General features: G+C 36.1%; 1 protein-coding gene and 1 pseudogene across 1 annotated transcript in view; one reads left to right on the forward strand and one right to left on the reverse strand.

The window, feature by feature from the left end:
• Nucleotides 1-270: 270 nt before the first annotated feature.
• LOC133093317 (cell surface glycoprotein CD200 receptor 1-like) overlaps nt 271-23788 on the reverse strand; it is a 35307-nt gene continuing 11789 nt past the window's right edge. The window contains exon 4 of the mRNA XM_061193076.1: nt 271-392. Coding sequence (XP_061049059.1) covers nt 271-392 — 122 coding nt within the window. The remainder of the gene's footprint in view (nt 393-23788) is intronic.
• Nucleotides 19129-19671, forward strand: LOC133093762 (protein Cripto-like; annotated as a pseudogene).

Here is a 23788-nt window from a genome sequence, read left to right on the forward strand (position 1 = left end):
TTTCCCCCACAGAATTTTCAAAGGATGGTCTAGGACAGGTCTTTCCCAGGGAAAAACTACAATGAAGCAGACTCTCTTGCCCCAGCGATGCAAGCATTTCTGCCTGGGATCTCAGTTGTTAACAAGGCTTTTATGTCAAAGAAGGAGCTGGGGCACAAACAGTGTGCCAAAAAATGGGTCAAGCTTTTCCCACGACATTGTAAATGCAAAGTCTTATAATAATGTTTTCTTTCTAATGAGTCTGTATTTTTCACTCTTCATCTCCTACCTTCAATCATTTGTTCTCTGGAAGTAGATGAAGCCCACAGTGACTAGGATAACCAAGAAAAGAGAGAATTTCACATAGAGAATGATCAGTAAGGCTGATGCTGGAAATCTCAGGGTTCTGACACCTTTAAGCATAGGCAACACAGACAGGGGTGAAGAGCCATTTCAAAAATTCTTCTAATGAAAAAATTAGAGTCTATAGTTTAAAAGAGCCTTTTACAATATTCCTAAAAGTTCACAGACTATCATAATCAAAACCCCTTCTAAATTACAATTTGAATTCTGCTAGTGTATAATTCTTTCAGGACAGAATTTAGGAATGGTGTCTTTGTTTTTGTACATGGTATTTTTTTTTATAGTTTAGACTGTTATATTATTTATTACTTCTTGATATCATTCTTTATCAGATAATCTTTCCCAACTCCAGACATTTGAAGAATAGCATTTGTTTATAGCTTGATTGATTAAAATGTCTTATAGGACAAAGAACATGTTTTAAAATCACATTTCCATTTGCAATTTGAAACTCTTCTGCCAACTGGGTTTTTCCAAAGGACCTGCCTCTCTGAAATTCTGTTTCCTTTTCTAGTAACTTTTGTAATAATCACATTGCAAAGAATTAATGAGATTAATTGAGGTATGTTTAAATAATCTTGTATAGTACCTCATTTGTTAATTTCCCTTCCTCTTGCTTTTCTTCAAAACCAAATTTAGGGCAATTTTAATTTAATAGCAAATCTAAGAGTTACCCTGAGTTCATTTAAAATGCTAATTAGATAACATTTTGTACACACAATTAGCATTATATTAATATTTTATTTTTATGGTATTAGAGTCAGCATGAGTCATTAACATAGTATGTTTTTAGTAAATATTTTCTGAATGAATAAATGCACAGTAAGCATTGTAAAAACTTCCCAGTTTTATATGAAAAAAGGAAATGTACCTTCTAACTTCCTGTGTAAATGTTAGTCTTTTGGGGCATTATTCTTAAATATTTTGAGCACTATTTTATGGTACTTTCTACACAGTGAAGTGGTTTTGTTACTGAGTTGCTGTCACCCCTTTAGTAGGGTATTTTATGTCTTCCTACTTTCATTTATCCATCTGTGAAATGGCCCCAAGAACTGCTGAAAAGATAAAATGGGACTAATTAGGACCATCATTTTGAAGTCTTTACTCCTATGAAAATGGCAGCCAAAGAGTGTGTGAACTCTAAGTACTAGTCTGACTCTTCACTCAAAAGGTCATGTCATCCCGTTAAATAATCTGCTCAAGGTCTAAACTAGAAGACCATCTCCTAGGCACTGTCAGGGAAGAAGAAGACACGTCACATCCCTCAAAAACCTCACAATCCAATTAGAGAGTCAGACCCAGACAAATGAAAAGATAACTTACAAGACACTAAACAGCGCTAAGTGAGCGTTATGGATTGTAAATCATCTAAGGAATAAGAAAGCTTAATCAACTCTAACTGGGAGGTCAGGGTGAAGTGGAATTTGAACTAAGCCTTACTGATAACAGGATTAAATAGGTTAAGAGATGAAAAAAAGACTTTTCAAGGGAAAGAAACAATATGAGCAAAGTTTTGAAGATGAGTTAACTTTAACCATATTTGGAGCATAGAGTGGGATATATAGAGATGAACTCTGTGATGATCTGAACTTAAGTCTGCAGTTATTTGTGTCAGGCACTGTGCCAAACTCTGGGGATATAGAAATGAATGATATGGTTCCCATTCTCAAGGAGCTTACCCAATACTGGGAGTTAGAGAAGTGGGCGGTCAGTTAAAGGGCTATAGAAGTACTCAGACAGAGGCATGCATGAGGCTTTATGTGAGCACAGAGAAGGAACAGCTAACCAAACTTCAGGGCAAGAGAAAATTATCCCAGAGGAATTATATCAAACTAAGTCTTAAAACTTCAATAGGAATTGATCAAATGGAATGGAAGAAGAGAGTTGGGGAAAGAAGTATACTATGAAGAAGTAGAAATTACTTGTAAAAGAGAAAGAAGACTAAAAGAGGATAACACTTTTGAGGAGCCCAAAGAGGCCCATATGCACGGGGTACAGGCTGGAGAATAGCAAGACACAAGGCAAGGAGAGCAGCAGGCCAAAGTGATTTAGCTTTCCATGAGGCAAAGAGAAGCCACTGGAGGCACTTAAATAGGGGAGCAGCATGTTTTTCAATTTGGAAGTCACTGGCCACAGTATAGGGGAATGGAGGGAGGTAAGCTGGGGGACAGAAGACCTGTTAAAAGGACACTGAAATAACCCTGGTGAGAGATGATCATGTGCTCAATTAGTGCAGTCAGGAGAAAGAAAAAGGTCTAGATTTAAGAAAGAATTTAAGGTAAAATCAGCAAAACATAGTAACTGATTTTCATTATGGGAAATAAGAAAAAGTGCTATTGTGGGATATTTTTAATTTTCTGGCTTGGGTCATTTATCAAGACATAAAATATAGGTATGGAGCTACAGAATGGGTAGAGGAGAGGAATTATGTTTCAGGAATATGCACATTGGGGTGTCTCTGATGCATTCAGATGAACCTTTTCAATTGGAAATTGATTTTGATCATAGGGTAGCCAAGGAGAGAAATCTGGGCTAAAAATATAGATTTAAGGGTCAAGAATTAGACAATGGCAGAAGCCATGGGTAAGGATGAGACCTCTCAAGGAACAGGGGTAAAGGTGAAAAGAGAGTCAGTGATGGAACTCATAGAAATGCCTTCCTTCATGGAATGAGTAGTTGAAAATGTATCTATTAAAGAAGACTAAGAAGTTGGCTGAAAGTTAATAAGAGAACCAAGTGAATATGGGAGGAAAACAGATGAGAAGGGAGGAGAGACCACATCAAATATCACAAAGTAGCTAATTAATAACAAGGAATTAAAAAATTTATTTGGCATCTGGGAGAACTTCAGTGCTTTTTGTTAGAACATTTTTTGTGCAGAGAGATGCATGTGAGTTAAGGAGTAGATGTGAGGTGGCATAGAAAAGACAGTGAATATAGAATCCTCCTTTTTTTTTTTAGATTTTTTAAATTGAAGTATAGTTGATTTACAATGTTGTGTTAGTTTCAGGTGTACAGCAAAGTGACTCGGTTTTAAATATATACTTTTTGACGTTCTTTTCCATTATAGGTTATTACATGATATTGAATATAGTTCCCTGTTATATACAGTAGGTCCTTCTTGTTTATCTATTTTATATATAATAGTCTGCATCTGTATCTGTTAATCCCAAACTCCTAATTTATCCCTCCTCCTTGCTTTCCCCTTTGGTAACCATAAATTTGTTTTCTGTGTCTGTGAGTCTACTCCTGTTTCGTAAATAAGTTCATCTGTATCATTTTTTAAGATTCTACATATACGTGATATCATATGATATTTGTCTTTCTCTGTCTGACTTACTTCACTTAGTATGACAATCTCTAAGTCCATCCATGTTGCTACAAATAGCATTATTTCATTCTTTTTTGTGGCTGAATGATATTCCATTGTATATATGTATTTAGGTTGCTTCCATGTCTTGGCTATTGTAAATAGTGCTGCTATGAACATTGGGATGCATGTAACTTTTGGCTTTTGTGAGATAGTTGGATCTGAAGTGAGCATGGGTCACATCTACCCCCAGGGTATGCTGGCAGCCACCACCTTGGTGGGAGGTAGGACTGGAGGTGGAGGGGTAGAGCCAGAGCCAGATGTGAGCTGGGGTTTCTCCTGTGCCCAATGGCAGTCACCACCCTATCAGGGGCAGGGGCAGGGCCCAAGGGTTTGGAGCAGAAGCCCTGAGGGAGCTGGGTTTCTTCCCATGTGTGATGGCAGTCTCTGCCTTGGTTGGGGTACTGGAAAGGGCCTGAGGGCTTGAGACTGCATATCAGTGCTGGGTCACTTTTTCCCCGTTGTGCACACTTTGGTTAGAGGCTGGGTCAGGCCAGAGGGTTTGGTGCCTCACTACTGAGCTGATTTTGCTCCTGCTGGCAATGTCAGTCTCTACCCTGGAACTAGTTTAGCTCCTCCTAAAGGTGTACCAGAACATGTGTGCTGGCAAAGGTTGCCTCCACCTTTGTCCGAGGCAGGGTTGGGTCCGAGCTGGTTCTGTTTCCTCTCCTTGGTAAAGGCAGCCTTCACCCTAATGGAGAGCAGGACCAGAGCAGGAGGGGCTACAGCAGGCACCCAGTGTGGCTAGGGTGCACACTGGGGCTGCCCTGGCAAGCTGACCAGAGCCCTGGCAGTTTTCAATCTGCTTCTTCCATGCTATTCCCAGGAGTAAGCAAGCATGTGCAGTGCTTTTCAAGAGTGTTATCTTGGTTTCTTTCAGCTCTCTAGTAAGTCCCACTGGTTTTCAAAGAGGATTCATCTTCCCGGTGTTGGACCCTTGTGCTAGGGTACCTCAAAATCCTTGCTCCCCAGGGAGGATCCCTGAGCCCATGATGTCCCCCTCCTCTTCTGTTTCCCTGCTAAGGGTTGAGTCCTGACCTGATAGCTTCTCTTCCCTTCCTAACCAACTTCATGGGGATCTTTCTTTACAGTGTTGGTTGTAGAAGAGCCTTTCTACTGGTCTCCAAGTTGTTTTCAGTAAGAGTTGTTCCACGTGTAATTGTATTTCTGATGTGTTCACAGGGGAGGTGAGTGCAGCATCCTTCTATTCCACCATCTTGATCTCCCTCTCTATGTTTAACTTATTGAAGACTCACCAAACTGCTGTTAACAGTGACTGCACCATTATACATTTCTACGAGCAATATATAAGTGTTCCAATTCCTGGGACTTCCCTGGTGGTCGAGTGGGTAAGACTACATGCTCCCAATGCAAGGGGCCCAGGTTCGATCCCTGGTCAGGGAACTAGATCCCGCATGCATGTGGCAGCTAAGAAGCCCGCATGCCGGAACTAAAGATCCCACGTGACGCAACAAAGATCCTGCGTATCACAACTAAGACCCGGCGCAGCCAAAATAAATAAATAAATAATTTTTAAAAAGAGTTCCAATTCCTCTACAACCTTGCCTACACCTGTTTTCCATTTCAGGAGTAGTAGTAGTAGTAGCATCCTAGTGGGTGTTAAGTGGTATCTCATTGTGGTTTTGATTTGCATTTCCCTAGTGACTAGTGACATTGACCATCCTATCATGTCCTTGTGCCTACTTGTATATCTACCTTGGGAAAAGGCCTATTCAAGTCTTTTACCCATTTTTAAATTGGGTTGTTTGGTTTTGAGTAGTACAAATTGTTTATATATTCTGAATACTTAAACCTTATCAGATATATGATTTGCAGTTTTTTTTTCACATTCTATGCATTTTCACTCTTTTGGTAGTGCATTTTGACATAAAACTTTGTGTACAAAGTTTTTAATTTTGGTAAACTTTGATTTCTCTATATTTCTTTGGATGCTTGTGCTCCTGATGTCATATCTAAAAATTATTGCCAAATCTAAGGGGATTGAAGATGTTTTCTTCTAAGAGTTTTATAGCTTTAGTGCTCATACTTAGGTTTTTTAAATCTACTTGGGGTTAATTTTTTAATATGATGTGAAATAGGGATCCAAGTTTATTCTTTTTCATGTGGTGATCCATTTGTCCCAGAACAACTTGTTGAAGAGACTTTTCTTATGTACAGTGAATGGTCTTTGCACTTTTGTTGACAATCAATGGGCCATGGGAGAATGGTTTTATTTCTGGACTCTCAATTCTTTTCCATTGGTCTACATGTTTATTCTTTGGCCAGTTCCAAACTGTTTCAATTACTGTAAACCTATAGGAAGTTTTAAAATTGGGAATGTCAGTTCTCCAACTTTATTCCTTTCTCTCAATATTGTTTCGATTATTTGGGGTCCCTTGCAATTCCATATGAATTTGAGGTTTTTACATTTCTGGAAAAAAAAAGAGGCTACTGGAATTTTGATAGAGATTACATTAAATATGTAGATGTCTTTGAAGAGTATTGTCATTTTAACAGTTATTACATCTCTTATACATGAATACAGAATGTCTTTCCATTTACTTAGATCTTTAATTTCTTTGAGCAGTTTTACAATTTTCAGTGTACAAGTCTTGCAACTCCTTGATTAAGTTTATTCCTCAATATTATATTCTTTTTGATGTTATTGTAAATAAAATTGTTTCCTTAGTTTTCTTTTAAGATTGTTCATGGCTAGTGCATAGAGATACAATTCATTTTTGCGTGTTGATTTTGTATTGTGCAACTTTGCTGAATTTGTTTATTAGCCCTAATTGTACTGGTGGTGGAGTACTACATTTAGGATTTTCTACATATAAGAAGTTCATGTCATATGTGAACAGAGATAGTTTTATATCTTCCTGTCTAATGTGGACATCTTTCATTTCTTTTACTTGTTTAATTGCCCTGGCTAGAACTTCTGGTATAATGTTGAAATTCTAAAAAATAGAAGTAGCAAAAGTGAACATTCTTGTCTTGCTCCTGATCTTAGGGATAAAGCTTCCAGTTTTCATCACTAAATATGATATTAGTTCTGGGGGAGAGGTTATAAATTCCCTTTATTATGTTAAGGAACTTTCCTTCCATTCCTAGGTTGTTGAGTGTTCTTATCATGAAAGAGTGTTGGATTTTGTCACATGCTTTTTCTATATCAATTCAGATGATCATGTGGGCTTTTTTTCCTTCAATCTACTCAAATGATGAATTACATTGATTGATTTTCATGTATTGAACTAACCTTGCATTCCTAAGATAAATCCCACTTGGACATGGTGTATCATTCTTTTAACATGCTACTGGATTCAGTTTGATAGTATTTTGATGGGGATTTCTACATCTATATCCATAAAGAATATTGGTCTGTAGTTTTCTTTATTTGTGATGTCTATGTCTGGTTTTGATATCAGGATAATGCTGTCCTCATAGAATGAGTTGGTAAGTGTTTCCTTCTTTTCTGTTTATTAAAAAAAAAACTGAGAAACATTGGCATTAATTCTCCCTTAAATGTTTAGTAGAATTCACCAATGAAGCCATTTGGCCCTGGACTCTTATTTGTTGAGAGGTTTTATATTACTGATTCAATCTTTTTACTTATTACGGATGCTCAGATCTTCTATTTCTTCTTGAGTCGGTTTTGGTAATGTGTGTGTTTCTAAGGGTTTATCAATTTCATGTACGTTATCCAATTAGTTGGTATACCATTGTTCATAGTATTCTATAAATAATAATACTTTTTATTTCTGTAAGTTTGGTAATACTGTCCCTTTCATTCCTGACTTTAGTAACTTGAGTTTTCTCTCTCTTATTTTTTAGTCAACTGGCTAATTTTATTGATCTTTTTAAAAAACTACCTTTTGGTTTTACTGACTCTATTGTTTTCCTATTCTTTATTTTGTTTATCTCCACTCTAATCTTTATAATTTCCTTCTTCGGTTAGCTTTGGGTTTAGTTTGCTCTTCTTGTCTTGTTCCTTAAGGTGTACATTTAGGTTATTGATTTGAGATTTTCTTCTTTTTAAACATAGGGTTTTACAGCTATAAATTTGCCTCTGAGCACTGTTTTCATTTTCCGTAAGTTTTGGTATCTTATGTTTTTATTTTTATTCATCTCAATGTATTTTATGATTTCCCTTGTGATTTCTTTTCTGTCCCATTACTAGTTTTAAAAAATGATGTTTAATTTCCACATATCTTTGAATTCTCTAGTTTCATTCAGTGATGGTGGTCAGAGAAGATACTTCGTATGATTTCAATCTTTTTAAATATTGAGACTTGATTTGTGGCCTAACACATAGTCTATCCTGGAGAATGTCCCATGTACACTCAACAAAAAATGTGTATTCTGCTTTTTGGGGGTGGAGTGTTCTGTATTTCTGCTAGGTCTAGTTGGTGTATAGTATTGTTCAAGTCTTCTGTTTCCTTATTGGTTATCTGTCTAGTTGTTGTATTCATTATTGAAAGTGGGTTATTGAAGTCTCCAGCTATTATTGTAGAACTATCTATTTCTCCTTTCAATTCTGTCAAATTGTGTATATGTTTATAATAATTATATCCTGCATATGTTATATCCCACATACTGACTTTTTTCTCAAAACTTAGACATTTTTATTTGCATTGGAGGTAACCTATTTCCTATGTGCCAAAATCTGTTCACTTTCAAGGTCACTTTTGGAGACTTTACAGTCTTTCATCAACATGGCTTAAGCTGCTTCTGCTTGGACCTGTCTGGGGCTCCAGGTAGTCTGTCACCCTCCACAATCAGCTTGCCTCCCTGCACTTCTTCCCCAATTCTCTGGACAGCCTTTCTCATCTTTCTCTTCTACCTGCCTTTCTGAAGTGCATATTTAACACTGAAATAGTTACTTACATGAATTTCCTGTTTAGGTTGATTCTTATCACAGATATTTCCACCACTAATACTAACATTTTATCTAATAGCTTTAAACACATGAGTGGAAATATACCACATACACACAAACCAAATATTAGGTTTTCACAGTGTGGTCAATTGTGGTCATCATAAACATCATGGCTCAGAAGAAATTGTTCTTTGCTTATTTCTCATCTGAACCACAGGCAAGGTGGTTGGTTATGTTAATGCTATAATTGCTATAACTGTTCTAACATTTTAGCAATATATTATTTAATCAGTAGTCTCTAAATTGTTGTGACTATGAATAAGACTTTGTTAGTATGTTTTATTTTATTTTGATCCTGAGAGAGTTTTTTTTTTTTTTTATCTCTTTTTCTCAGAATGAAAACTAGCTCTGCTAATAACTCCATGATTACACTGTCAGATATAATAGATCCTACCACACATTCAGTGAGTGGCATGACAGAGAGATAGACATATTCTGGACTAGGGTGAGCTACAATGGGTTATTGTAGATGGTGATATCCCACCAAAAAAAATATAAATGAAAATTTTAAATCATGATTGGTGGATGAACAATAAATCCATTTAAATATATAGTTAAAACTAAATACTTGAGAGACTTATGTATAAAGAACACAAGTGTTTTAAACCTTCAAAATGTAAAAATAATGTATAACCAACAAATCAGAAAGTGGGAAGAAAGGCTGTTTGAAGAAGTGTAAAGTTGGTCTTTATCTTATTTCCCTGTTGGCAGGGAGTCAACAGACACAGTGACAGTGAAAATACAGGTTTAAAATGTACAGTTACATCATCCTCTTAATATTGTCCACAATCTTTTTTTAACTTACAGAACTCCTTTAGAAATGAGTGTCTCATCTGGTAAGGATATTTTTTTTCAACATGTAGGGGGCAATAGTCCAAACTCATTGGAATAGACATTTTCTCTACTTGGCATGCTGTGCTTTTGTTTTGGTTTTTAGTTTATTGGCTGCCTTATACATCATTATGATACACCAGAAAATTCTGCTTCTGAAAAGGAGCTTACTTTTTTATATTTAAGCTAAATTTTTTTAGAGCAGTTTGAGATTCACAGAAAAATTAAGAAGAAAGTACAAGGAGTTCCCGTTTGCTCTCTATTCCCACACGTGCATAGCCTCCCCGATCGCAAATATCCCCAGCAGAGTGGTACATTTGTTACAATCAGTGAACCAATAATGATGCAGCATTATCACTCAAAGATCATAATTCACATTAATGTTCACTTTTGTATGTGGTAGAGACATTTTTATCTCACATTCAGTAATGACTTCTGCTTCTTTCACTAGCTTAAAGTAACAATAAACATAATAATTTTTATTTAAAGTAATTAATTTTTATTTAAACATGCTTATATGAAATAATTTTTATAAAATAATTTCTGTCTTTCCTTCTTTTTGCATATAGTCATAGAAAAGTGTTCAGCTAATGTTAACACTGGTTGTTTTGAGTGGTGGAATTTGAAGAAATTACATATTTCTGTATTCTGAATGTCCTATAATAAATGTGTTTCATCTCACAAAAATAAAATGTCATTATTTAAAAAAAAAACTAAAGAGAAAATTATACACCTTAGGGACCGCTGATAAATATTTCCACAGTAAGTGTTAATGATGATTTATAACATATTTGGCAGAATTGACTTAGAAAGCTATCTTGAAAAACAGCAGGAGACTTGAAAACAAAAGAGAAAGATATAGTAAACAATTCGATTTGGGAAGATAAGTATAGGTGGGATAAATGGAATACTTCAAATGTTTATTTAGGCTAAAAATGGAAAGTATTTACATCAAACATAACCCATACTTAAGGCAGGTTAGACCAAGTCCCATAGTGTACTCATCTGCTATGGCAGCAGTAACAAAACACCACAGACTGACTGTTTGGCTTAACCACATGGTGTTTGTCCAAAAGACAGGTTATTAAGGTTGGAAGGTGTGTTTGTTGGTAGTCAACAAAAACTGAAGTTATGCTTGTGTTAATTTTAAAGAAAGTGGCCAATAAAAATCTAAATGTTTATTTATAAAACATGACAAAAACAAAGAAAGAGAGGAAGCTCTGAAGCTAAGGAATGAGTTTTAGTCTTAACTACCAGAACCTGTTATAACTCTTAAAAAAAAAAAAAAAAGGGAGAGAGAGAGAGAGAGAGACTCACAGCCAGGAACTCAGTAATTTACAGTCAATTCAGGTAAACCAAATGATACAGCTTATGAATTTTCATTATTTTTTCACACTTGATAATATTTTATAATTTTATGTAATTTTCTAAAGTTATGTTTTCCAAACTTAAAACTAATTCAGTCATAAGTGATCCTAATATGTATTTCATATCGGCTAAAACAGCAATTCTCAGGCTTTTTGGTCTCAGGATTTCTTTATACCCTTAAAAATTGTTGAGAATCCCAAAGAATTTGCCTTAGAAAAATTTGGAAACACACACACACAAATACACAAATACTCCATAAGCCATTAAGGCAATATTATCAACATATGCCATGTAGCATCTAGAAAACTAATGTGCACTCATGCAAGAGAATGTAAGTGCCAAAAGCAAATAACGTATTAGTATTATTATGAAAATATAAACAACCTTGAAGACCTCCTGCAAGGGTTCCTTGGACCACATTTCAACTAGAGCTAAGCTAAAACAAGCTTGAAAGCTCAAAGATTATTCTTCTTTTATCCATTTGTGTGCCAAAAAATGTTAGGGAGGAGGAAAATGTAGAAAAAAGAAAAATGTAATTTGATTTATTTAGTCCCGTTATTTTTCATTTAACAATTCTAGTTGGCAAAGCAACTGAATAAAAAGCTATTTACACTTTGAAAGAGAAACCTGCTTTTTTTTATTATATGTTCTTTTCCCCCACAAAGATCACTGCTGTACCTTGACATATCCAAAAATGCATGCATATAAGACATAAAAGCTTTTCACATAAATGGTCAGTTACCCCCAATATTTAGTTCCATCCTTGTCAATAAGAAAAAAATAGTTTAAGTGACATGTGAGGCATATGGTATAGTGCCTGGCAGAGTAGTAAACATTCAAATAATGACAGCTATTGCTGTTTGCTGTAAGTATTGAATACTGAGACTACAGGGGTAGCATAGCAGGATCACAAATTTTGTTGCCTATGAATTTTCCATTTAAATAAACGTACTTTGAATTCACAGTCCATTTTAATTAACTGATAGATAACTTGCATCCAGTAAACTTCCAGAAAGCAATGGATCCCACAACAGGCAGAATGCCCAGAAGGAAAGAGAAACTTATGCAGAGTCCAGTGGGTGGAATAACCTGGAGGCTCAAGACCTTTACATACAAGTACAAGTAATGCCTTAAAGGTACATTCCTTATTGACAAGTCAAGTGGTTCTATAGTGTATTATTGATACTAATAATGCTTTTTGCTCAGAGTAGCAAAGGAATCTGGAGAAAGGTGTTTTGCTTTTCTCTTAAAAGTTTAAGAATTTCTAGTGAAATTTTGCCTAATGTTCCACAAAAGTTCCTTGGAAAGGAGTATGTAAATAAGACATCAAATGTTAGCATTCTGATCAAAATATTTTTGACCAATGTGCTATTTAAAATTATTTAAAGAGTTTTATTCTTAGAAAATGAATATTATGATATTATACAAAAGAACATCAGTAAGGTATTTTGGGATATTTCCTGATATGATTCACAATATTTTTTTTAAAATATAATCAAAAGCTGCCTGAAAAGCTAGCCCTCTCCATTCCTACACAGTTCCTCTACTCTTTCCACCACCCCCCAAAACTGCTTTTATGACAGTCATCAGTGATCCACTGATTGATTCAAAGAACATTTAAAATTCCTATTCCACCTGACATCTTGAAGGAATGTGAAATTTTTGCTTCTTCCTCCCTCAAACTCTTCTGCTGGTTTCCATAGATTTTCTTTCCCCATGGACTGCATTCTGCCTCTTTTATTAGATTCTCTTCTTTGGCCCACTCCTAAAAATGTGGTGTTCCCCAGATTCCATCTTGTGCTTGCTTCTCTATCCAACTCAACATCCTTCCCTAAAAAAATTTGATTCATTCCCATTGGCTTATCCATTGCTTGAAAGATGATGACTCCCAAATCTGAATCCCACTTTAACTTCCTATGTTTCAAACCTGTGTTTCCAACTCATCCGTAAAACAGATTAAATCCAAACAAATCATCTTCACTTCCTTCTTTGCATTCCTTATGTAAGCAATGGCATCATCATCTACATTTACTGACATAAAATACCCACTCATGTAACTCCTACTTAAGTCCCATATTTAATTGATATAAAAATCCTATTGATCCTGCAACCAAAACACCTTCCAAATATTTTATATTACCATTATTTATGTCCAAGTCTAGCCCTTATTATCTATGTCCTAGACTATTAAAATAGACTGCAAACTGATCTCCTTGCCACTAACTTCTTTTAATCCTAGTCCATGAAAACCATATCATGTTATTCCCTTATTTGAGACCCCCTATTGCCTTTCTATTGCTTATTGAATAAAATATAAATTCCTTAGAATGGCATAGAAGGCTCTTCACAACTGGGCCTTAGTTTATTTTTCAAGACTTACATCTAGTCGAGAGATTAGAAACACTGGTCAAATCTAAACTGCAGATACTTGAATTTGTTTTGAGCTCATACAACAACATTTTTCAAATGAGAAAATTTTACATAAAAATCTAGATGTCAAGCTCTTTTGAGAAATTTTAAGATGTGGCCGTATTGAGCCCTCATTTTCTAATGGAAATCATCTGCTGGACCTGAAGTGTTAAATTATTCTTATACATTCTCACATGCTTTACATGGAATATTGCTCTCCATTTTGCCACAGTTTACCATCTAGCTCACTTAGACTCCTCTATGTTAGCTGTCTGTCTCCTAAAACTCCTTAACACCACTGCCCTAGTCACCATCCACTCTCCCCACACTGCATTTCTTTCAAGTGATTTCAAGTAATTTGATGATTCTAAGTCTTTGTATATTCAGTCATCTTTATTTAAAATGCCCTCAAACAGATGGAGAGATACACCATGTTCTTGGATTGGAAGAATCAATATTGTCAAAATGCAATCTACAGATTCAATTCAATCTCTATCAAATTACCAATAGCATTTTTCACAAAATTAGAACAAAAAATTTTATAATTTGTATGGAAACACAAAAGACCCCAAATAGCCAAAGCAAACTTGAGAAAGAAAAAATGAGCTGAAAGAATCAGGCTCTGTGACTTCAGACTATACTACAAAGCTACAGTAATCAAAACAGTATGGTACTGGCACAATAACAGATCAATGCAGCAGTATAGAAAGTCCAGAGATAAACCCACACACCTATGGTCACCTAATCTATGACAAAGGAGGGAAGAATATATAATGGAGAAAAGACACCCTCTTTGATAAGTGGTGCTGGGAAAACTGGACAGCTACATGTAAAAGAATGAAATTAAAACATTCTCTAACACCAAACACAAAAATAAACTCAGAATGGATTAAAGACCTAAATGTAAGATGGCATACTATAAAACTGTTAGAGGAAAACATAGGCAGAACATTCTCTGACATAAATTGCAAGCAGGATCTTTTTTGATACATCTCCTAGAGTAATAAAAATAAAAGCAAAAATAAACAAATGGGACGTAACTGAACTTAAAAACTTTTGCACAGCAAAGGAAACCATAAACAAAATGAAAAGACAACCCTCAGAATGGGAGAAAATATTTGCAAACAAAATGACTGACAAGAGATTAATCTCCAAAATATACAAACAGCTCATGCAGCTCAAAAAACCAAACAACCCAATCAGAAAAATGGGTGGAAGACCTAAATAGACATTTCTCCAAATAAGACATACAGATGGCCAAGTGGCATGTGAAAAGATGCTCAACATCACTAATTATCAGATAAATGAAAATCAGAACTACAATGAGGTATCACCTCACACTGGACAGAATGTCCATCATCAAAAAATCTACAAACAATAAATGCTGGAGAGGGTGTGGAGAAAAGGGAACCCTCCTACACTGTTGGTAGAAACTTAAATTGGTACAACCACTATGGAGAACAGTATGGAGGTTCCTTAAAAAACTAAAAATAGAACTACCATACGACCCAGCAATCCCACTACTGGGCATATACCCTGAGAAAACCATAATTCAGAAAGAGTCATGTACCAAAATATTCATTGCAGCTCTGTTTACAATAGCCAGGACATGGAAGCAACCTAGGTGTCCATCATCGGATGAATGGATAAAGAAGATGTGGCACATATATACAATGGAATATTACTCAGCCATAAAAAGAAATGAAATGGAGGTATTTGTAATGAGGTGGTTGGAGATAGAGTCTGTCATACAGAGTGAAGTAAGTCAGAAAGAGAAAGAGTAATACAGTATGCTAACACATATATATGGAATCTAAGGGAAAAAAAAAAGGTCATGAAGAACCTAGTGGCAAGACGGGAATAAAGACACAGACCTACTAGAGAATGGACTTGAGGATATGGGGAGGGGGAGGGGTGAGATGTGACAGGGTGAGAGAGTGTCATGGACATATATACACTACCAAATGTAAAATAGATAGCTAGTGGGAAGCAGCCGCATAGCACAGGGAGATCAGCTCGGTGCTTTGTGACCACCTAGAGGGGTGGGATAGGGAGGGTGGGAGGGAGGGAGATGCAAGAGGGAAGAGATGTGGGAACATATGTATATGTATAACTGATTCACTTTGTTATAAAGCAGAAAGTAACACACCATTGTAAAGCAATTATACTTCAATAAAGATGTTTAAAAAAAAAAAAAACACTAAAAATAGAGCTACCATATGATCCAGCAATCCCATTCCTGGGTATATATCTGAAGAAAACCATAATTCGAAAAGATATATGTACCCCAATATTCATTGCAGCACTATTTACAATAACCAGGGCATGGAAGCAACCTAAGTGTCCATCGACAGAGGAATGGATAAACAAGATGTGGTATATATATATAATAAAATATTACTCAGCCATAAAAAAGAACAAAATAATGCCATTTTCAGTGACATGGTTGGACCTAGAGATTTTCATACTGAGTGAAGTAAGTCAGACAAAGACAAATATCCTATGATATCGCTTATATGTGCAATCTAAAAAAATGGTACAAATGAACTTATTTACAAAACAGAAATAGAGTCACAGATGTAGAAAACAAACTTATGGTTACCAAGGGAAAAAGGGGTAGGGGAAGGGATAAATTGGGAGATCGGGATTGACATATACACACTACTGTATATAAAATACATAACTAATAATAACCTGTATAGCCCAGGGAACTCTACTCAGTACTCTGTAATGACCTATATGGGAACAAAATCTAAAAAAGAGTGGATATATGTATATGTATAACTGATTCACTTTTCTGTACACCTGAAACTAATACAACATTGTAAATCAACTATACTCCAATAAAAATTAACTGAAAGTAAAATAAAATGCCCTCTTTTTACTTTGTCAGCCTAATTAACTTTTTAAACTCTTATCTATCCTCCAGGCCTCATTCAAATTTTATCCCTTGTATAAAGTACTCTCTAAATTCTCCCCACTCCCATTTACCATTTAAGGGTCGCTGTCTCTTCTATAATTCTGTAATTCTATTACAGCAACCAACAGGAGAATTGGCAACACAATAACTAGAAATAATAGGATAGTACCAAAACCACCATAAAATAACATAAGGTTAACAAGGTTAAAAAGGGAAAAGAGGAAACAGAAAATAAAATGAAAGAACTGAACTTTTAAAATGAAAAATACAATTATTGGAATTAAATCTCAGTGGGTGGATTAGAAAGCAGATTAGACACAATTGAAAAGAAAAATTGTAAAGTGGCAACATAACCTGATAATTAAAATGCATTGTCAGAATGCACTAAGAATTGATAAACAGATAAAAAATTAAAGTGGAAAATTGTTCTGAGAAAATCAACCTCAGTCCAATAATAAGACATAAAGCAAAGTAAAACATGACAGAGGGAATAAAGTAAATGGAAGACAGAATGAAAAAATTCAGTGTAAGTCAATTAGAATTTCCTGAGGAGATAACGGAGTACATAAATAGGTGATGACTTGTTTGGTAAGAAGTTTTGATCACCTGGAAGCTTGTTAGAAATGCAGAACATTAGGCACCCAGACAAGGACTGTTCTAAAATTGCTAGCCAAGGAAACTAGAAAGAGAAGAATAAAACTGAGCATTTTCAAAGACAGAAAAATTCTGGTGGAAAACAATCTAAAGTATCTTTCTCATCATGGTTTCCTCTACTTCACTCCAATAACTTTCACCCTTCCCCCCACCACTCCCAACAGACTTACCAGCTGTGAAAGGGAGAAAAATTGTGAAAAGTATCCCAAAAGCTGAAGACATATTCTGAAGGGAGTTCCCACCTTTTTTTTTTTTTTTTTTCCTATCCCTACTTCTCTGTTTTCCTTCCACCATACCATATACCTAGCTGTGGTCTTTTTCTTCTGATCTCTCCCATAAGCACTGATGAGAAATCCCCTACTGTCTTACTCCACTGTATTTCTGGCTCGTGAGCAATTTAAGAAGAAGCATTTCCTGTTTGGAGAGTTGAGATGATAATGACTGAACTTCCTGGTTTGTGCTTTTATACATTTATTTCTCTCCAGCGAAGCATATATATTTGACCCACTATTCAGATCCAATGGTAATCACTTGAGTTATATCCCAGATAATGTTAAAATGATTCTTGGGGCTTCCCTGGTGTCACAGTGGTTAAGAATCCACCTGCCAATGCAGGAGACACGGGTTCGAGCCCTGGTCCAGGAAGTTCCCACATGCCGCGGAGCAACTAAGCCCATGCACCACAACTACTGAGCCCGTGTGCCACAACTACGGAAGCTCGCGTGCCTAGAGCCTGTGCTCCCAACAAGAGAAGCCACCACAATGAGAAGCCTGCGCACCGCAACAAAGAGTAGCCACAACCAGAGAAAAGCCTGCGTGCAGCAATGAAGACCCAACACAGCCAAAAATAAAATAAAATAGATAAATTTATTTTTAAAAAATGATTCTTATGAGGCATGTATCAGTATATTCATTTTTATAAATAAAGAAGTAGAGAAGTTAAGTAACGTATCCTAACTTGATTAATGACAGAGCTATATAACCAGGATAGAAACCGTGATCTTTTCATGGATAATTTTCCTTCCCTTGCATTGTATTGTGTGTGTGTGAGTGTGTGCATGTGTCTGTGTGTGTCTATGTATATTTGGTAATTTGTTGTGTGGTTTATGAGAGATGACAAACATGATCTCTTCCTCTAGAAGTATGCACTTTAATACAAAAAACACTGAGGCAGAGAGTATTTAAAAGTAAAACACTCCAAAAAACCATAATACAAATAGTTCTCCACTCACATGACCCCCTTCCAAGTAGAAAGCTTGGGCTGGGGCTAGAGGTCAGTCTGCATTCAGGAATTAAAGCCCAGCTGGGGAAATTTTACTTTGATCCATCCAAGAAATCCTATGCACAAGCCCTGGACTTCTGTCTTCCACAGGTGAGGAGGGGACCAGGTACCACGATAATGCTGCATCTGGCATTTCTGAGGCACCTCCAACCTGGCTCCAGCGCATCTGCCCCCTTGCTGTTTCTGAACATGTTCCTAGTGGAATGTCATCCCTGCCACAAACTAACAGAGGACACCACTGCCCACTGCACAAGCTCAGACCTTTTGTGGGAGAGGCCAGGTCCTCCTTGCCTCCACCCGACCTGCCTAAACATTCACCCTTACACTTTCACACCCTGCTGATGATGTTACCCTCTTCTGCTTCATAATTTCCACTTTATTTCTTTTTTCTTCTTTATTCTGTTTGTTTCTGGCTAAGGCATTTTAGGATATGCTGTCTTCTACCACAAAATAGAGGGTGGCGGGGTAGGGGAATCAATCTACAGATTCAATGCAATGTTAACCTGGGTTTTCTTTGTGGAAGGAGACAGTGGAGACTGAGGGACTGGACTGGTAGGCAGAAGTTTCTGCTTATAAATTCTCCTCACATCTTCTTGAACAGATGATAATCCTTCCCTTTGGGTTTGTTCTATTAACAAATGGTTAACATAGGTTTCAGTTTGATTATCCAAAGGAATGATTAATGAAAACATCTTGTGAAAAACATCAGGATCAGCTTCTTGTCACCAGATAGATAATTCCTCTACACATTTGAAGATGAAAGTTGGGATTCTTTTAATTGGTGAATTTTATTACTGTCAATATCTTGGTTACTGTCAATATAGTATAATTTAGCAGAATGTTATCATTGGGGTAAACTGAGAGTGGTGCACAGGGATCTCTTGTGTTATTTCTTACACTTACATGTGAATCTATAATTATTTCCATTAAAAAAATTGAAAGTCAGGTGTGGCTGAGGGAGGAGAATCTCCCTGAAGGTTATAGTCAAAGCGTTGATTAGGACTGACCTGTGAGACATGGACTGAAGGAAGATGGCGCGCTTCTCTTCCAGTGTGATTTTGATCATGGCCTTTTCCAGAGCATTTGAACTAGTTGCTGGATTGGGCCACCATGAACTTGCCCATCCATCACAGGGAGACCTGGCCTTCAGAGATGACGGCCTTCAGTCCTGGGAGGAGCCTGCAATTCGTCATCAGCCTTCCCAGTTTGTACCATCCATGGGAATCCAGGACAGTAAGGAGCTAAACAGAACCAGCTGTCTGTATGGGGAAACCTGCATCCTGGGGTCCTTTTTGCCTGCCCTCCCTCTTTCTATGGACGGAACTGTGAACGTGACTTGCACAAAGAGAACTGTGGACCTGTGCCCCGTCACACCTGGTTGCCCAGGAAGTGTTCCATGTGTAAGTGCTGGCATGGCCAGCTTTGCTGCCTTCCTCAGTCATTCCTATCTGGTTGTGATGGATGACCACCTCACAGCTTCTGGGACTCCAGAATTAACACTGTCTGCATGTGCTCTTATGCTACCTGGCATCTGCCTTGCTATGCAAAGTTATAATTAACCCATATTTGCATGCAACATTTGTCATGCAAATTTCATGACCTGTAAAAGCTGTCCTTCCAACGTCCCACCTGAGAGATGATGATTTGTTAGTTGCATTGAAATAGTGAATAGATTTCCCTAACACAGTGAAATAGTGAATAGATGGTCCCTAACATTTCCTTAAAGTACCAACTACTTTCCTCTGCCCTGCCCTCTCCAAAAAACTACTTAAATAAAAAAGTAACCCATATCTTGTGCCCAAGTCCTATGTTTCTTGATACATGTAACTCTAGCAAGGGCTTATTAATAGTTTCCTTTAAACAATTGAATTCTATCTTCAGATTATTAAAGGTTACTCCCAGTGTGGAACTGAGTATAAAGCACTGAATAGAGTTGATCAAAATCAATTAAGATAATATCTTGAAAAGGAAAGGAAAGGAAGTATCTGTAAAGGGAGCAAAAGAGAAGAGAGGGGCAGATATCAGAGGTGAGAGACAGGATGCTGGAGAAACTGAAGTCTGCGTGTGTCCCTAGGAGACTAGATATTAAAGTGGGAACAAATGAGAAAGAGTTGAGAAAATAAAATGGATTACTTGGTTGATCGGATGGGTATAGAGAAGCAAGTTAAAAAGCTAAGTTGAAGGACAAGTTTCTATCATCTATAGGAAGCTGTATAAGACAAGGGCACCTGTTTTCTCAAGGATTTGAAAAGAGAATAAAGTCTCCTTGAAAAAAAATTCTATGTAAAGTCCCCCAATGTATTAAGAGTGCTTAATACATTATGATTTCTCCATACTATGCAATTATTTTAACGGTGGTAAAAGATAAAATGTTCACAATATATTTAATTGTAAACGAGGTGATAAAACTATACATTGTAAAGCCCATTTAAAAAATATGTATCTGGTGTGTATCTGGTGTGCCTAGTAAAAGTGGGAAGTGCGCTGGAAAAAAAAATTGAAACTGGGGTCTATATCTCGAATCTTGATGTTAGTAAATTTAGGATAATAGAAAGGAAGTTGGTTGCAAACTTACAGACCTTACTGGCCTAATTTCAGAAGCTGCAACACATGGATGGAATAAAATAATTTGAGATTATTATATACATGATCCATCCATAAGGGATACCTCTGATTAATTAGGATATTCTGTAGTTCATCACTACACCTAAGTTTTAGGGGAATTCACACCCTTTCAAAATTGTTCTTTAGTATCTCTGACAGAGATTTAATATAGTATTTGGGAGTTGGTGGTTGTCATTTCTAACATCAGTCATAGGAAGTTTTTTAAAAACAAACCCATCACCTCACATAGTACCTTTCTTTGTATACTTGAAATTAGCAAGTTTCGAGTATACAATATAGTATCATTAACTATAGTCACCACGCTGTACATTAGATTCCCAGAACTTATTCATCTTATAATTGAAAGTGTGTACCCTTTGACCAGCATTTCTCCATTTCCCCAACATCCCAACCCCTGATAATCACCATTCTACTCTGTTTCTATGATTTTGACTTTTTTTCCCTTAGATTCCACATATAAGTGATACCATGCAACACTTGTCTTTCTCTCTCCGGCCTACTTCACTTAGCATAATGCCTTCCAGCTTCATCCATATTGTCACAGATGATAGGATTTCCTTTCTTTTTAAAGGCTGAATAATAATCCATTACATGTATATACCACATTTTCTTGATCCATTCATCCGCCAACACACTCTTAGGTTATTTCCATACCTTGGCTATTATGAATAATGCTTCAGTGAAAATGAAAGTACAGATATCTCTTCAAGATAATAGTTTCATTTCCTTTGGATATATACTTAGAAGTAGGATTAGTGAATCATGTGGTAGTTCTAGTTTTAATTTCTTGAGGAATCTCCATACTGTTTTACATAGTGGTTTACCAGTTTACATTCCCACCAACAGTGCACAAGGGTTCCCTTTTCTTCACATCCTTGCCAGCATTTGTTACCTCTTTTCTTGTTGATGATAGCCATCCTAAAAGGTACAAGGTGATAGCTCATCATGACTTTGATTCACATCGCCTTGATGACTAGTGATGTTGAGCACCTTTTCGTGTACTTGTTGGCCATTTATATGTCTTCTTTGGAAAAATGTCTACTCATGTCCTTTGTCCAGTTTTAAATTAGAGTATTTGGTTTTGTTTTGTTTTGTTTTATTTTTGCTATTGGGTTGTATGAGTTCCTTATATATTTTGGATATTGACCTCCTATAGATATATGGTTTGCAAATATTTTGTTCCATTTTTTATGTTGCCTTTTCATTTTTTATTGAGGCATAATTAACTCATATAACATTATATTAGTTTCAGGTGTACAACATAATGATTTGTTACTTGAATATATTATAAAATGATTATCACAATAAGTCCAGGTAACACATGTCACCACACATAGTTACAATTTTTTTCCTTATGATGAGAACTTTTAAGATTTACTCTATTGGCATCTTTCAAATGTGCAACACAGGGTATCATTAACTATAGTCACCATGCTGTACATTATATCCCCATGACTTATTTATTTTATAACTGGAAGTTTGTACCTTTTGACTCCCTTCACCCATTTCACCCATCCCCTACCCCCCATCTCTGGCAACCACCAATCTATCCTCTGTATCTGTGAACTTGTTTGGGGGTTTTTTGTTTGTTTTTTTTGTTTTGTTTTGTTTTAGATTCTACATAAGTGAGTTCATATGGTATTTATCTTTCTTTGTCTGACTTATTCCACTCAGCATAATGCCCTCAAAGTCCACCCATGTTGTCACAAATAGCAAGATTTCATTCTTTTTTTATGGCTGAATTATAGTCCATTGTAGGTATTTACCACATTTTCTTTATCCATGCATCCACCAATGGACACTTAGATTGTTTCCATGTCTTGGCTATTGTAAATAATCAGTCCAGCAAAGCAGAGTAAAAGAAAAAAATAAAACAGAGCTGGGGGAGGAAACATAGTAAATGAGACATGTAAAGTAAGATTGTAGAAATATGGCCAAATATGTAAGTAATCACAACAAATGTGAATGGTTTAAATTCTCTTATTAAAAGTTTAAATTCGCCCTCACACTGGTCAGAATGTCCATCATCAAAAAATCTACAAACAATAAATGCTGGAGAGGGTGTGGAGAAAAGGGAACCCTCCTACACTGTTGGTGGGAATGTAATTTGGTACAGCCTCTATGGAGAACAGTATGGAGGTTCCTTAAAAAACTAAAAATGGAATTACCATATGACCCAGCAATCCCACTCCTTGGCATATACCCAGAGAAAACCATAATTCAAAAAGATACATGCACCACAGTGTTCATTGCAGCACCATTTACAATAGCCAGGACATGGAAGCAACCTAAATGTCCATCAACAGAGGAGCAGATAAAGAAGATGTGGTACATATATACACAAAATATCATGTGTCAGGTGTCATCATTAGTTTTACATCCAAAATAGACTAAAAATCCTTTTAAGGATAAAGCCTAGAGGAACCAAAATGTCTTCAGGGAGACAAACATATTAACAAAACAAAATAGCTGTCTTAAACGTTTCAAATGGCACAATTAAAGAATGAAACGGATTTTGTTTTAATTTCTACCATGTTGAAAATTTTTAATTTTCAGTGTCATTTTTTCCTGTTATGGAGTAAATAGACATATTTTCCAAAATTAAAACATATATTTAATAATATTAAAAATGATTAATATACATATTCCCAATATTTTATTCCATAGAAAAATGTAGAAAAGGGTCATGTCATCCCATGGCTATTCCCTTAGCACATAGATCATATTTTATAAATATCCCAAGTCCTCCATAATGCATATTTAGCTGGTTATAAAAATTTGTTATTTGATAAATGCATCACAATAAAGTGCACACCATAAAAATACACATTTCCAATTTATCACATCTGCAAAACTATTAGGGATTAGATAGCAATACCTCTATAGAGATATAAGTTCAGAAGAAGCTAATGTCCTCACATGTCTGTCCTCCCTCTCTCCCTCCCTCCGTCCCTCTCTCCCTCTCCCTCTCTCTCTCTCTCTCTCTCTCTCTCTCTCTCACACACACACACACAAGCATGAAAGAAAAATATAAATTCAGTTTTATTAAAT

Source organism: Eubalaena glacialis, chromosome 6 (assembly GCF_028564815.1).
Source record: "Eubalaena glacialis isolate mEubGla1 chromosome 6, mEubGla1.1.hap2.+ XY, whole genome shotgun sequence".
In the NCBI taxonomy this organism is placed as follows: domain Eukaryota; kingdom Metazoa; phylum Chordata; class Mammalia; order Artiodactyla; family Balaenidae; genus Eubalaena; species Eubalaena glacialis.